This window comes from Neoarius graeffei, chromosome 3, assembly GCF_027579695.1.
Source record: "Neoarius graeffei isolate fNeoGra1 chromosome 3, fNeoGra1.pri, whole genome shotgun sequence".
NCBI lineage: Eukaryota > Metazoa > Chordata > Actinopteri > Siluriformes > Ariidae > Neoarius > Neoarius graeffei.
In genome coordinates, this window is record NC_083571.1 from 44,410,876 (window position 1) to 44,426,690 (window position 15,815).

The following is a 15,815-nucleotide window of genomic DNA, read 5'->3' on the forward strand; positions in this document are numbered from 1 at the left end:
AGTCAGCTAACTCCACCGAGCGAGGGCGCTCAGCTTAACGGAGTAACAATACGAATACAACCCACAAGACCGCCGGCCTGTGAGCAGGCCGGAGACAAGGCTATACAAAATAAGGCGGTTAATAATATTAACAAAGATAGGCGCAGTGCGCCACAGAACTGATAAACAGCGGCGAGGAACACCGCTTTAAATTAAATAAATGAAAACCGCTTACCTGAATGAGGACAAACCGGTCTCCAGCGGTGAGGACACCGCCCTGGAGGACTAATCAGCTAACTCCACCGAGCGAGAGCGCTCAGCTTAACGGAGTAATAAATCAATACGAATACAACACACAAGACAGCCGGCCTGTGAACAGGCCGGCGGCGAGGCTACACAAAACAAGGTGGTTAATAATATTAACAAGGATAGGCGCCGAGCGCCGCAGAACTGATAAACAGCGGCGAGAGGAACGCCGCTTTAATTTAAATAAATGAAACCCGCTTACCTGAAGCGAAAACAAGCCGGCCTCCAGCGGTGAGGACACCGCCCCGGAGGGCTAATCAGCTAACTCCACCGAGCGAGAGCGCTCAGCTTACGGAGTAATAAATCAATACGAATATAACGACAAGAAGAAAGGAGTTGGTGGACTTAGCGCAGTTTCTTGGAGGGTGCATAAGCACAGCCCCAACCCTACGGGTAACGAAACTACCACAGCGCTTTGTCCAAATTTCAATCCAACTCGCAACCTGCAAACGCGAGAAGATGTAAGAGGTCACTTCCTGGGTTTACCGGTCTTTTATGCCGGGGTCACGGGGTGACGTCACCCAGGTCACACGTGACTTTGTTGTTACTATTACTCGACCTGCACGTTCGTGTGATGGATATCCATGTGCTGAAAGCACCGCCTCTGGCGGTCAGTAGAAACGAAATAGAACTGCACATGAGCACTGTGCGAAGCGCGCGATTTCATGCACATTATTTGCTCGGGGCTTGTTTTTTTTTAGATATTGCAGAAATAAAACATTGTGATATGTGACTAAATTTCACTGATTTTATGAAATTGAAAGACCGTCTAACTTTAAACAAGATGAACTCATGGATTTTTGATCAGAGTTATTTTTAGATCTTTTTGAGTCCAAATTTTTACTAAGGAGAAACGACTGAAATTGGCCCAGCAGTCCTGCGTTACAGTGCTAAAACCTGAAACTCAGCTGTACAGTGTAATCCTATGGGGCAGGCATGCATGTCAAATCAGGACTGACAGGCTCAAAATGTTGTGTGTCTGGCAACATGGTGGAAAGGATCCCTACAGGGATAGAGCTCTGTGTTTACCTTAATAACTACAAAGAAATGATAAATGACTGTAGAAACAAACTGAAACTTAAACTACAGAAACTAAAAATGGAGTTTCCGTGTGTGAGGTGCATTCTTTCTTGTAAAAGAAATTGGTCAGTAGCTGTTTTCCCTTGGTTTGTTTTCTCTCTCTTTCCTTTCTTTTCACGTTTGATATACGGATTTGCCTTTCATGGGGAAAGACATGACTAATGTTATGACTAGCATTGAAAAATCAGCGCTCTGGCATAAGCAGTCACTCTGCTCATTTAGCATAATAGGAGACCCATCCTAGTGCAGGGGTGGATTCAACTATTTTGCGTCGATTGGAAGGGGCAAGAGTGGATTTGGAGAGTCTCTTATATTCTTGTAAACAAAGTTTTGTATCTCAGCTGATTTTTCCAGAATATTTATGTGAAAAAAGAAAGAAAAAAACCCTTTTCATTCCAGGCTTCGAGGCCCCCCACATGCAGTGGGGCCCTGGGTAGTCATTATCCCCCCCCAGACGCCCTACTATTCATAATACCCAAATCCTCACCTCTCTGGGTGTCCGGCAGCCACTAAGGCCCTGCTGGTTTGAGAGAGTTGGTGCACAGTCTCAGCGTAGTCCTCCACTGCCTGCTCCAGGATCTGGTGTTTCTTTAGCATCGCCACAGAGCTCTGCTCATCCTATACAGGATGGCAAAAAAAAAAAAAAGCACGAAATAAAGGCAGAAAGGAAGAGACAGTGACAAACAAGTGGAAATTAGACGTACAAGTCACAAGTATAGTCAACTGCAAAAGTTAGCATTTTCATACAAAGAGACAGTGTTTGAGGTTTTAACAAATGTTTCCTTCGTTTTTACAAGCAACAGAAATGATCAAAGTGTGCATTTTAACCCTCTGGGGTCGAGAGCTTCGCCGGTGAAGCTCGACAGGTTTAGAATGAGTAGGTCATGTATTTAGATAAATATCTTTGCAAGTTTTTAATCATACAAACATGATAAACATATTGACAGAAACTTTACACTTTCCTATGTGCCTACTGCCAAAAAATAATATAATTTTTAAATTACCTAAATTAGACAAAACATAAAACTTGTCACCTTCCTCAGTCACACAGGAGTCAGAGCACTGAGCTCCCACTCTTGCATTCATAAAAGACTGTTCACATAGTAATCACTTTCACTCCTTCGGTTTTGATTGGTTTCTCTTTCGCGGTGGGAACGCCCACCGTAAACAGGATAAAATCTGCCAGCCATAGTTTAGGCTGTTTGGAGGTAAAACTTGTTGCGAGATGGCGTATGGATTTTATGTGCTTCAGATGATTCAGGACAGCAATTCAATTCAATCTTGAAAACTGCGACACTGATAATGAGCGATGCTTTTTTTTTTTTTTTTTAAACTTCGACTTGATCCAGCCGAAGATCAACTCAAGTGTAAATATTTCTTCTATTTCTGATGAGCAGATCCGTTGATATGCACGTACAGCGGTCTCAAAAGTAGCCGGTCACCGGTGGCAAATCGCCGGCTATGGCTTGTTATGCCGCCGGCTATTGTCAGTCGAGTCACAAAATTTAATATTAAATATATTTCTGACAGCAAAAAAAGTTGTGAACGTAAATTACATCCACTATGTCATGTATGTCCGTTGCCTCGTCAACTGTGTTTACATCCTCGACATGAGTGCAGCCATTACTGCCGCCTGTGTTGCCAGATTATGTTTACATCCTCGACACGAGTGCAGCCATTACTGCCGCCTGTGTTGCCAGATTGCGCGTTTTACCGCCTAATTTGGGCGGTTTTAAGTGCATTTTGGCGGGTTTTGAACATATTTTGGGCTGTAAAACGTCAGCAGTATCTGGCAACATATTTTTTTTTACTTAATACAAGAAATTAATGGATGCCAACATTTTTGCCAAAATGGTATTTTATTTTCCATTGTTTAGGCAGCTTCAACATCATACTGGGAGATTCTGTTCAAATTGTTTTTTTTCTTCTATGAAGCCTGAGCCATTTATTTTATTAGTTTATAATTATTGTTTAATTTAGTCTTCAGGAGAGACTGCCTGCACACAGCACTAGTATTAATAGTTTTTTTTTCTTACATGAAAGCTGAGGCATTTATATTATATTTTAAGGTAACTTCATGTTGTGCTGTGAGGTTCTCTGCACTTTAACTTTTGAACCAACAGGTGCATTTGGATAAGTAAAGCCTATTTTTCTGCATTTTTGTAGTCCTGGTAATCTTTTATATTGGTAAAGTTGTTTATAGGACCATTTCTCAGTGTCTGTTTTTTTAATCAATAGTTTTTCAGTAATAACTTAATATTTAACATATCACTCAATTTTAAACAACCCCCGCGCCTCCCCCATGGCTTGCCCCCATAGTCTCCAAAATTTCTGTGGGAAACACTGGCATGCGTAACAATGCTAATCAAGCTTAAGCTAGACGACCCGCCTCAAATACCCGTCCCGGGTAAATGTTATCCCAATTTTAGATGGCCTGTTCCAAACCATCCCGCCCCATGAAAAATTCGTACTTGCATATCTATATCTATCTATCTATCTATCTATCTATCTATCTATCTATCCCTGCACGCTTTGCGTGCATTATGTCTGCCGCTGGCAGACATTTTACCATTTTGCACCCTGCTGTAAATTATTTGTACCCTGCTATTCTCCCAAACTTTGAAGCCCCTGCACGTACTGTACTGCATACACAGGAAAAATGACTGAGCAATTTTTTCCAGAGTTAAAAGTATTTTCCTCAAAAATAGTTAATTTTGCTCTATTTTGAGTTGAGAGAGTAAAATGTGGAGTTGGAGTGGGAGCAAAATTACAGAGTAATTGTGTAACAGAGCTGGTTGTGGCTCTGAACTGAGTAAATAGTACAAGAGTTAATTTCAAGATGCACTGAATAGAGTCAAATACCAAAATAAAGTCAAATAACAGATAAATGAAGTTGCTGTAAAAAGCAGTTTTAGAACTGTGTTGGAATGTGTGAAAAACATGACCTTACCCATTGGGACTTGACCTGATGGGATTAAGAGTTGGCAGTGGGAGGGGTTTTCACTCTTCTCATTGAATGGAATGGATTTTTTTACCCTTCTCATTGAATACCCCTCCCACTGCCAATCCTTTATCCCAAAACAATGACATTTTGATGGCCGGTTAATTGTCCAAATCAATGGAGCAGATTTAAGTTTTTGTGCTTGATACATTTCTAAGACTGAATAGAATCACCTCAAGTGACCAAAACAGTTTGTCACAATGGGTCAACAAAATGGCTTACAAAATGTACACTACTAATTTACACAATATAATAGTCTAATGCTAGCCACATTGCTAGTGCTTCCATGATATAATACTTTGCCTATTTTTAGACAATGCTGAGGCTAACTTGAGCTAGCTTGTAAATGAACTTTGCAAACAATGTTATATAGTTACTGCTGAAGAGTAACATCAGATAAGAGAACTACTTAGCTGCCAACACTAATGCACTGCTAGGTAGCTGGGTAGCTTCTGCCTTTTTATTTTTACTTAGCTGCATTTAGCCTCTGTCTGTTTTCTAATAACGTGTATGCCCTTCTGTATTCCCCATTCTTTCATACCACCTGACACACAGGATCGACTAGCGTTCCATTTTTAACTTCTCGTCATTCTTAAAAAAAATAATTAAAAATTGTTAGAGGGGTATATTTTCATTTAATAACCATATGGGCAACAGACCTGATGCACGGTAACTAAGTAAAGGCACCAAGAAATTTATAAGGCTATTACAAATCAGCAGTATGTTTCCACTCGTCATAATAAATCCAAGAGAAACACAGCAAAAGAAATCTCCGAGAAAGTTATGTTTTACTATTAAGAAGATCTGCAAATAATTAGCAGTTAGTCCACAAAAATCGAGTCGTACACGAGCTATAAGCCATGTAGGACAAGATTGAGTTGAATAACTGTTCTATTATATCCACACTCACTGGATTTGAAAAAAAATTTTTTTTGCAAATTCAATAAATAATAATAATAAAAAAAACTTTATACAAAACGGCTGACAAAATAATTTCCGCTTAGAACATAAACAAACCGGTGAAATGACAGGAGCAATTTGTGAAAAAAAAATTCTATAATAATTCTTTGGGGGGGGGGGGGGGGGGGAGATATGTTCTTACCATCAAATACTTTCATTCCATATTTTGTTGCTTTTTTTCTATTTTTGGGGATTTTGTTTTCGAGTAGAGTTTTTATTTCATCCTCGGTTGGTTCAGCAACACGTGCCACTATTTTGTTTCTCTCTACTCACGAGATATGACCTGATATCCAAGTAGTAGAGTAGCCAATCAGAGCGTGATTGCTCATATCCAGTGAATGTGGATAGAATAATTCCTGTTATCCTGAGAATCTAACATCATCTGAATAGGGATGCGATAGCGACTGCAAGAGGCCTCATTTCAGAAATACTTATAACGGCTTTCCTCACCTTTGCCTTTTCTTCTGACATCATGTACAGCTCCTGCTCGCTCATCCAGGCCTCAGCCTCTGCTGCATCAAAGTAGTATTGCTGGGCTTTGTGTGCTTCCTCGAGGCGTCTGTGCCGTTTTTCTACTTCCTCCTGGATCAAGCGCCAGAGTCGCTTTAGCTCGTCTAACCGCTGGCGGATTGTTGCACTGACAGGACTGTTTTCCTTCAGGATGTGCGTGCTCCTCTCAAAAATGTCATCATAACGTGGCTGGTGACCCTGGATCTCCTTCTGAAGGGTCTGGTGAGGTGACAGGAATACAGAAGCAGGTGAGAAGGGGAGAGGTTTCGGTCAAAACAACCTACTGTGGCGAATAAAAAATAAAGACACTTGTGGGATTAGTTTAGATTAGATTAGGTAAAACTTTATTGATCCCTTTGGGAGGGTTCCCTCAGGGAAATTAAGATTCCAGCAGCATCACTACGGATAAACAGAGAAAAGAAATAGAGAAAACTTCTAGATAAATTAAAATAAATTAAGTATTTACATCTACAAATATAAAAAGAATAAGATATGGGGAAGAGAGGAGGGGGGAAAAGGTGGGGAGAAGGGGGTGGCGGCAGGAGAGATATTGTACTTTATATTGCACATTGTTTCTGAGAATTTGAATGATGAATCACTATTAATTAACTATTTTTTTCAAAGGTTACAGGATGAGATTGTTATCTATGTTTTAATATTTGACATTCAGTACTCACCTGGTTCTTCTTAATGAGCAGCTGAACAGTTTGTAAATTATTGCCATGTTCTGTAGATGTGGCCATTGGCATTCTCTCCTCAACCCAGAGCTGAAAGTAAAAATGAAAAATAAAACATGTGAATTCGTGCTGAGCTTTGACATGACTAAAACATTCTTACACATCACAGATTCAAGCTAATTAATCAATCTGGGATACACACAGCAGGGGAAAGCTAAACTCCTTTCTGTTCTGCCTGAATCTTTAAGATGGCGGCGCCCTGTTTGGCTGCGGCTACGCTGGCTTACGACAGGAATGGACTTTTGAGAAGAAATAAACCACTCAAACTGATGAGAGCAACTGTTTATGTTCAGCATAGAAATGTTAAATTAGGTTCTGTAACAGCTTCTTCCCCCAAGCCATCAGACTCCTAAACTCGAAATAATCCCCTACCATACAGTGGTGCTTGAAAGTTTGTGAACCCTTTAGACTTTTCTATATTTCTGCATAAATATGACCTAAAACATCATCAGATTTTCACACAAGTCCTAAAAGTAGATCAAGAGAACCCAGTTAAACAAATGAGACAAAAATATTATACTTGGTCATTTATTTATTGAGGAAAATGATCCAATATTACATATCTGTCAGTGGTAAAAGTATGTGAACCTCTAGGATTAGCAGTTAATTTGAAGGTGAAAATAGAGTCGGGTGTTTTCAATCAATGGGATGACAATCAGGTGTGAGTGGGCACCCTGTTTTATTTAAAGAACAGGGATCTATCAAAGTCTGATCTTCACAACACGTTTGTAGAAGTGGATCATGGAACGAACAAAAGAGATTTCTGAGGACCTCAGAAAAAGCATTGTTGATGCTCATCAGGCTGGAAAAGGTTACAAAACCATCTCTAAAGAGTTTGGACTCCACCAATCCACAGTCAGACAGATTGTGTACAAATGGAGGAAATTCAAGACTACTGTTACCCTCCCTAGGAGTGGTCGACCAACAATGATCACTCCAAAAGCAAGGCGTGTAATAGTCGGCGAGGTCACAAAGGACCCCAGGGTAAGTTCTAAGCAACTGAAGGCCTCTCTCACATTGGCTAATGTTCATGAGTCCACCATCAGGAGAACACTGAACAACAATGGTGTGCATGGCAGGGTTGCAAGGAGAAAGCCACTGCTCTCCAAAAAGAACATTGCTGCTCGTCTGCAGTTTGCTAAAGATCACGGGGACAAGCCAGAAGGCTATTGGAAAATTGTTTTGTGGACGGATGAGACCAAAATAGAACTTTTTGGTTTAAATGAAAAGCATTATGTTTGGAGAAAGGAAAACACTACATTCCAGCATAAGAACCTTATCGCATCTGTGAAACATGGTGGTGGTAGTATCATGGTTTGGGCCTGTTTTGCTGCATCTGGGCCAGGATGGCTTGCCATCATTGATGGAACAATGAATTCTGAATTATACCAGTGAATTCCAAAGGAAAATGTCAGGACATCTGTCCATGAACTGAATCTCAAGAGAAGGTGGGTCATGCAGCAAGACAACGACCCCAAGCACACAAGTCATTCTACCAAAGAATGGTTAAAGAAGAATAAAGTTAATATTTTGGAATGGCCAAGTCAAAGTCCTGACCTTAATCCAATGGAAATGTTGTGGAAGGACCTGAAGCGAGCAGTTCATGTGAGGAAACCCACCAACATCCCAGAGTTGATGCTGTTCTGTACGGAGGAATGGGCTAAAATTCCTCCAAGCCGGTGTGCAGGACTGATCAACAGTTACCGGAAATGTTTAGTTGCAGTTATTGCTGCACAAGGGGTTCGCACCAGATACTGAAAGCAAATGTTCACATACTTTTGCCACTCACAGATATGTAATATTGGATCATTTTCCTCAATAAATAAATGACCAAGTATAATATTTTTGTCTGATTTGTTTAACTGGGTTTTCTTTATCTATTTTCAGGACTTGGGTGAAAATCTGATGTTTTAGGTCATATTTATATGACCTAAAACGGACGGAAAATAAACAAAGTTGTACACAAATTGTTTGCAACAGGAAAAGCCACAAACAAATGACCAAGTTTGTGGAGATACAATTCTAGTGAGAGACCTGGAAAATGTGTTAATTTCGCCTAATTTTTAACTCGTTAGCAAAAATTTGACAAAAACAACGACCGAGTTTTTTGCGGAGTGACAAGTTCTTTCAAGCAAAACAATCGGAATGGAAATCCGTGCAGAACTGACGGAGGAGATACGACTTAACTGAATTGTGGATGACAGACGGACAGACACCACGCCTTACGGCCAGATGAGCTAAACACGACTGAGAAAGTCTCATTTTGATACCATGTTGTTGCTTACACTGGATTTGATTCCCGGAATCAACACTAAGCCGAAACACGTCTCAAACTATGCTCCATTTTTGCTCGAGCGAGGTTTCAATCCCTTCTCCAACAACTCATTTTTAGATATGGGTTGTATAAGCTCTAGTCTGAGTTCAGTATTGATTAGGGCACATCTCAAATCCAGCATTAGCTGATGCATTTCCTGAACTGGCACAACATGTATTTGAGAAAACTCACAATCTCATCCTCCACATCGCGGTTGAATTGGTGGATCTCGCGCGAGGCCATCAAGTTGCTCCGCCGTTTCTTCAGTGGCTCCTGCAGCTCGTGGAACTTCTTCTCCACGCCACAGCGCAGGCCGTCCACCTCGTCTGACCCTTTGCCCTCCTGGCTGAGTGCTTGGGCTTGTGTACGCAGCTCCTCCACCTCCTTCTGCCGCACTTCCACCTGGCTTTCTAGCATCTGGAGAAGAGGAGAATCGAGGAAAGCAAAGGAAAGAAGAAATTAACCTCTCCCATTGTCTCGTACATTCAGTAATGTATGCTTCTTCTCTCACACACACGCACACACTCGCTGAAGCCTTCTGCTCCAATTTACACAATGCCAAGATCATTTCCGCAGCATGTACCATACGGGTCCGTACCACGTTGCATTTATACCATCGACAGACTTACCGGTACACATGTTCACATAGTAATTAGCGATCTCCTTGTGCTCTCACATACGTACACATACTGGAGTCATCTACATCACTGAGCTGAAAGAGAGGTTGCATAACTGTGTGTGTGTGGGGGGAGGAGGATTATGCAATCACTAGCACGAGATGCTTGAGCACCAGCTATGAATGAGCTACCGTGAGACTTGGAGAGAACCAGAGGCTCCATTTCTAATACATTTCTCGACTGGATCTCATGAAAGCCGAATTTCATGCTGCACCACTATGGTACATCAAACAAAGCTGAACAACAGAATAATCATGTGGTGGAGGGAAAAATATTCATCAAAACAGCAATGAAGTGCACAGCTGGACATATAGAGAGAAACATCCAAGTCTGGGATGTTTAAATCCTTCGAGATGGAGCCAGATAAAGATCTCACTGTTAAGGTCATGTGACAACAAAATGTGAAATAATTGCACACTATTTCAGGCTATCCCATATTCGTCACAATATCTAAAAATGGCTACGTTCTTAGGGAACAGAGATCCTCTAGGGCGGTGTTTCTCAACCACTGGGCTGTGAAGTGCCGTCTAGTGGGCCGCGATATTTTTGCAAGTTTGAAGCCAAATACTAAATAGTTCAGGATGTTGTAGTGTCCCAAATCCGGTAGCTAGTTTGCTGAAACCTTTTCAAGTGGAATAAATACATTGTTGGGTAAATTAAGAAGAACAAGCCTTTGTCACATCACATGTAACCTGCGTGCGCACAGAGAGAGTGTGCTATAAATAAATACATTTGTGGGTAAATTCTATGGATCTGTGATGCCTGGTGGAAGAGAAGCACAGGGAGGATTGCGAATTGAACAGCTGTGGTTTGTTTACACCCTTGTAGCATCCCAACAACCTTCTCAAAGATACATACAAAAAGCCCAGAAACTCCTATTTACCTGGGCAAAGACTATACAGGATTTAACTTGGAGTGTCCTGATCCCCAGATCTTTAACCCAGCCACATATAAAAAGTTGTACGCCTCCATGCTCTTCCAGGTTTTCATCTGTGTGTCCATGTAGAATGATGTCTGCAGCACCAGGTAGTTTGAGATGTTGGGGAACTCAACGGATGGATAATTTTCAAACTCATAACGAATGAATAACTTTATTTAAACACGATAAGTTGATCAGCAAAGCTGGTGGGGTCGTGCATGTACAGATACAAATAATTACAAATACAAAAGACTAAAAATATACAACCCCAATTCCAAATAAGTTGGGACAAAGTACAAATTGTAAATAAAAACGGAATGCAATGATGTGGAAGTTTCAAAATTCCATATTTTATTCAGAATAGAACATAGATGACATATCAAATGTTTAAACTGAGAAAATGTATCATTTAAAGAGAACAATTAGGTGATTTTTTAAATTTCATGACAACACCACATCTCAAAAAAGTTGGGACAAGGCCACGTTTACCACTGTGAGACATCCCCTTTTCTCTTTACAACAGTCTGTAAACGTCTGGGGACTGAGGAGACAAGTTGCTCAAGTTTAGAGATAGGAATGTTAACCCATTCTTGTCTAATGTAGGATTCTAGTTGCTCAACTGTCTTAGGTCTTTTTTGCCATATCTTCCGTTTTATGATGCGCCAAATGTTTTCTATGGGTGAAAGATCTGGACTGCAGGCTGGCCAGTTCAGTACCCGGACCCTTCTTCTATGCAGCCATGATGCTGTAATTGATGCAGTATGTGGTTTGGCATTGTCATGTTGGAAAATGCAAGGTCTTCCCTGAAAGAGACGTCGTCTGGATGGGAGCATATGTTGCTCTAGAACCTGGATATACCGTAGCTTTCAGCATTGATGGTGTCTTTCCAGTTGTGTAAGCTGCCCATGCCACACGCAATAATGCAACCCCATACCATCAGAGATGCAGGCTTCTGAACTGAGCGCTGATAACAACTTGGGTTGTCCTTCTCCTCTTTAGTCCGAATGACACGGTGTCCCTGATTTCCATAAAGAACTTCAAATTTTGATTCGTCTGACTACAGAACAGTTTTCCACTTTGCCACAGTCCATTTTAAATGAGCCTTGGCCCAGAGAAGACGTCTGTGCTTCTGGATCATGTTTAGATATGGCTTCTTCTTTGAACTATAGAGTTTTAGCTGGCAACGGCGGATGGCACGGTGAATTATGTTCACAGATAATGTTCTCTGGAAATATTCCTGAGCCCATTTTGTGATTTCCAATACAGAAGCATGCCTGTATGTGATGCAGTGCCGTCTAAGGGCCCGAAGATCACGGGCACCCAGTATGGTTTTCCGGCCTTGACCCTTACACACATTCTTTCAGTTTCTCTGAATCTTTTGATGATATTATGCACTGTAGATGATGATATGTTCAAACTCTTTGGAATTTTACACTGTCGAACTTCTTTCTGATATTGCTCCACTATTTGTTGGCGCAGAATTAGGGGGATCGGTGATCCTCTTCCCATCTTTACTTCTGAGAGCCGCTGCCACTCCAAGATGCTCTTTTTATACCCAGTCATGTTAATGACCTATTGCCAATTGACCTAATGAGTTGCAATTTGGTCCTCCAGCTGTTCCTTTTTTGTACCTTTAACTTTTCCAGCCTCTTATTGCCCCGTTCCAACTTTTTTGAGATATGTTGCTGTCATGAAATTTCAAATGAGCCAATATTTGGCATGAAATTTCAAAATGTCTCATTTTCGACATTTGATATGTTGTCTATGTTCTATTGTGAATACAATATCAGTTTTTGAGATTCTGTAAATTATTGCATTCCGTTTTTATTTACAATTTGTACTTTGTCCCAACTTTTTTGGAATCGGGGTTGTACACAATCTTAAAAAAAAAAAAAAAAACTTAAATCTGTTGATTATCTGTTAGTCGTCATCACATTAAGTTAATTAATAGTATGCATAGCTATTTAGTTCCAGCTACAATAGGATCAAAATATATTCTACTAATGTCAAATTTGGCAAGTAAATTTTTCTTTCATAGGAAAAATCCTGGCGGCATGGTGGTGTAGTGGTTAGCGCTGTCGCCTCACAGCAAGAAGGTCCGGGTTTGAGCCCCGTGGCCGGCGAGGGCCTTTCTGTGTGGAGTTTGCATGTTCTCCCCGTGACTGCATGAGTTTCCTCCGGGTGCTCCGGTTTCCCCCACAGTCCAAAGACATGCAGGTTAGGTTAACTGGTGACTCTAAATTGACCGTAGGCATGAATGTGAGTGTGAATGGTTGTCTGTGTCTATGTGTCAGCCCTGTGATGACCTGGCGACTTGTCCAGGGTGTACCCTGCCTTTCGCCCGTAGTCAGCTGGGATAGGCTCCAGCTTGCCTGCGACCCTGTAGAACAGGATAAAGCGGCTAGAGATAATGAGATGAGATGAGGAAAAATCCTTCTTTGTTAGCGTGCAAGGATCTAATCCCATTGAGTGGTGTCTATAACCACTACTTGGTTTTAATAACTTGCTTGTTTTTCTGTACACAAACACGTCAATAAGTTTTTCTGTTAATGAACCAGACGCCACTTTTGGATCATTAATCCCTTTTGACTGAGAATGGCCTGCATGCGGTTTGGCTTCTGGCACATCCATACAGTTTTAAATACAATACCTACAATTAAAAACAGTTTGTTTTTATTGCATTTATTTAATTCCTGGGCTCCCGTCTGTAACAGGGAGTGACGTCACATCCCATTAATGCACTTTACAATAGATTATTAGATTCTAATAGAATAGATGAGCCAAAATAATTGGGGATCTTTTTTAATGGGCCCTGACTCATTACAAGTATGAATAGATGGGCCTCGAAGTAGAAAAGGTTAAGAACCCCTGGTCTAGGGTTCTCGGGATAGTCAAGATAGTTCTTCATAGTGTTGGGTTCAAGACTACCATAGCTGAGACCAAGTCAAGACCATAACCAGTAGAGTGAGACTCAAGACCGAGTATGGCAGAAACCAAAACTAGACTAACACCACAAATGACTGAGTCCATGTCAAGATTGAGACCAGGGCTGCTTTCCAAGAGTCTTTTTTTTTTTGCTTAGGAAGGTTCCTAACTGAGTGAAATTACCCGTGGCAGCCATGATGAGAGCCGTTTGAATTCTGCATGCGAAGCAAAGGTAATTCGATACTTCCTTTCTTATCTCCTTTAGCATAGGGCACACTGGACCATCCTTTCCAAAAGGAAATCACGCCACAATTCTTTGTGGTGGCGGTACAAACATTTAAAGCAACACACCATCAGTGCACCATCACTCAAACAAATATTTAAGTAAAAATTAAATAATGTTGATCAACATCAAGCATCAGCAACCGTTCTCAACATAATAATTTCATTTCAGTTTTGTGACTGGAAGCTTACATCCTTTTTGTTAAAGCCTATTTCAATTCCTTACTGGTAATGAAGTAATATTTTTCACTGTGTTGTCCATGTTTATATAGCCACCATGAAGCAACACGGCAAGAACGCACAAGCCAAAGATGCACTTATTGCAGCCCATGTTTGGAACATTGTAGTTTAACAATGTAGCAAGAAGAAGAAAGAGCCTAAGTGAAAAGAACAATTTGCGCCAGCACTGCTAGTGGAAATTAAAAAATTCTCTCATACACGTTATTGTAGTAGCAAAGAAATGGAGAAGACAAACTCCTGGAGGTGAAGAAAAAAAAATATGCCGTACTTAAGGAAGAGGATTATTTGTTGTAATGTTATGCTGAAATTCACACCTCCAGCAGAACCATGTCGGTAACGTGCACTTTTGCATAATTGCATCGTCTGGTGTAAGTGCACTGCGGTCGTCTTTTTCTACTTCCTTATGAATTCTCCTTTGCTCTTCCCTTATTAACGTGGAAAGGAAAGCACATAGGGTGGACTACTGGGATGCAGTTGTTGTGATGCATTAAAATCTAGAATGAGTTCTGCCTCAGACAACTTTGAGACCAAACACAGGTGTGCATTACACATACCAGTACGATATTATTTTGAACATAATAAAATGAAGTATATTGTATTTACACAGTCACTTGAAAGAGTATAACTCCACATGCAGAGATGGACATTTACATTTTGTAATATATGGATTTAGGCACTGCCTAAAAGCGGAGCTCCCATCTGTTTCTGGGTTGTAGAATTTTCTTATATCATAGCCAGTCTCTTTTGTTTTATTTCTTTACTGGCTAGCACTGGCCACTAGGCGGTGTGTATGACTGGTAATTACTAACACTGGTCACTAGGCGGTGTGTGTATGACTGGTAATTACTAACACTGACCACTAGGTGGTGTGTGTCTCTCTAGCCGCTTTATCCTGTTCTACAGGGTCGCAGGCAAGCTGGAGCCTATGCCAGCTGACTACGGGCGAAAGGTGGGGTACACCCTGGACAAGTCGCCAGGTCATCACAGGGCTGACACATAGACACAGACAACCATTCACACTCATATTCACACCTATGGTCAATTTAGAGTCACCAGTTAACCTAACCTGCATGCCTTTGGACTGTGGGGGAAACCGGAGCACCCGGAGGAAACCCACGCAGACACGGGGAGAACATGCAAACTCCGCACAGAAAGGCCCTCGCCGGCCACAGGGCTCGAACCCAGGACCTTCTTGCTGTGAGGCGACAGCGCTAACCACTACACCACCGTGCCGCCCAGGCGGTGTGTGTATGACTGGTAATTACTAACGCTGGCCACTAGGCGGTGTGTGTATGACTGGTAATTACTAACGCTGGCCACTAGGCGGTGTGTGTATGACTGGTAATTACTAACGCTGGCCACTAGGCGGTGTGTGTATGACTGGTAATTACTAACGCTGGCCACTAGGCGGTGTGTGTATGACTGGTAATTACTAACGCTGGCCACTAGGCGGTGTGTGTATGACTGGTAATTACTAACGCTGGCCACTAGGCGGTGTGTGTATGACTGGTAATTACTAACGCTGGCCACTAGGCGGTGTGTGTATGACTGGTAATTACTAACGCTGGCCACTAGGCGGTGTGTGTATGACTGGTAATTACTAACGCTGGCCACTAGGCGGTGTGTGTATGACTGGTAATTACTAACGCTGGCCACTAGGCGGTGTGTGTATGACTGGTAATTACTAACGCTGGCCACTAGGCGGTGTGTGTATGACTGGTAATTACTAACGCTGGCCACTAGGCGGTGTGTGTATGACTGGTAATTACTAACGCTGGCCACTAGGCGGTGTGTGTATGACTGGTAATTACTAACGCTGGCCACTAGGCGGTGTGTGTATGACTGGTAATTACTAACGCTGGCCACTAGGCGGTGTGTGTATGAC

The 15,815-nt window shown here is 41.6% G+C and overlaps 1 protein-coding gene across 4 annotated transcripts in view; it reads right to left on the reverse strand.

Moving 5' to 3' along the window:
* LOC132883352 (spectrin beta chain, non-erythrocytic 1-like) overlaps nt 1–15,815 on the reverse strand; it is a 202,851-nt gene that overhangs the window by 50,560 nt on the left and 136,476 nt on the right. For all 4 annotated transcript variants that reach the window (XM_060916867.1, XM_060916869.1, XM_060916865.1 and 1 more), the window contains 4 exons: nt 9,080–9,304; nt 6,514–6,603; nt 5,777–6,055; nt 1,853–1,983 (listed from right to left, as the gene is read on the reverse strand). In XM_060916867.1, coding sequence (XP_060772850.1) covers nt 1,853–1,983; nt 5,777–6,055; nt 6,514–6,603; nt 9,080–9,304 — 725 coding nt within the window. The remainder of the gene's footprint in view (nt 1–1,852; nt 1,984–5,776; nt 6,056–6,513; nt 6,604–9,079; nt 9,305–15,815) is intronic.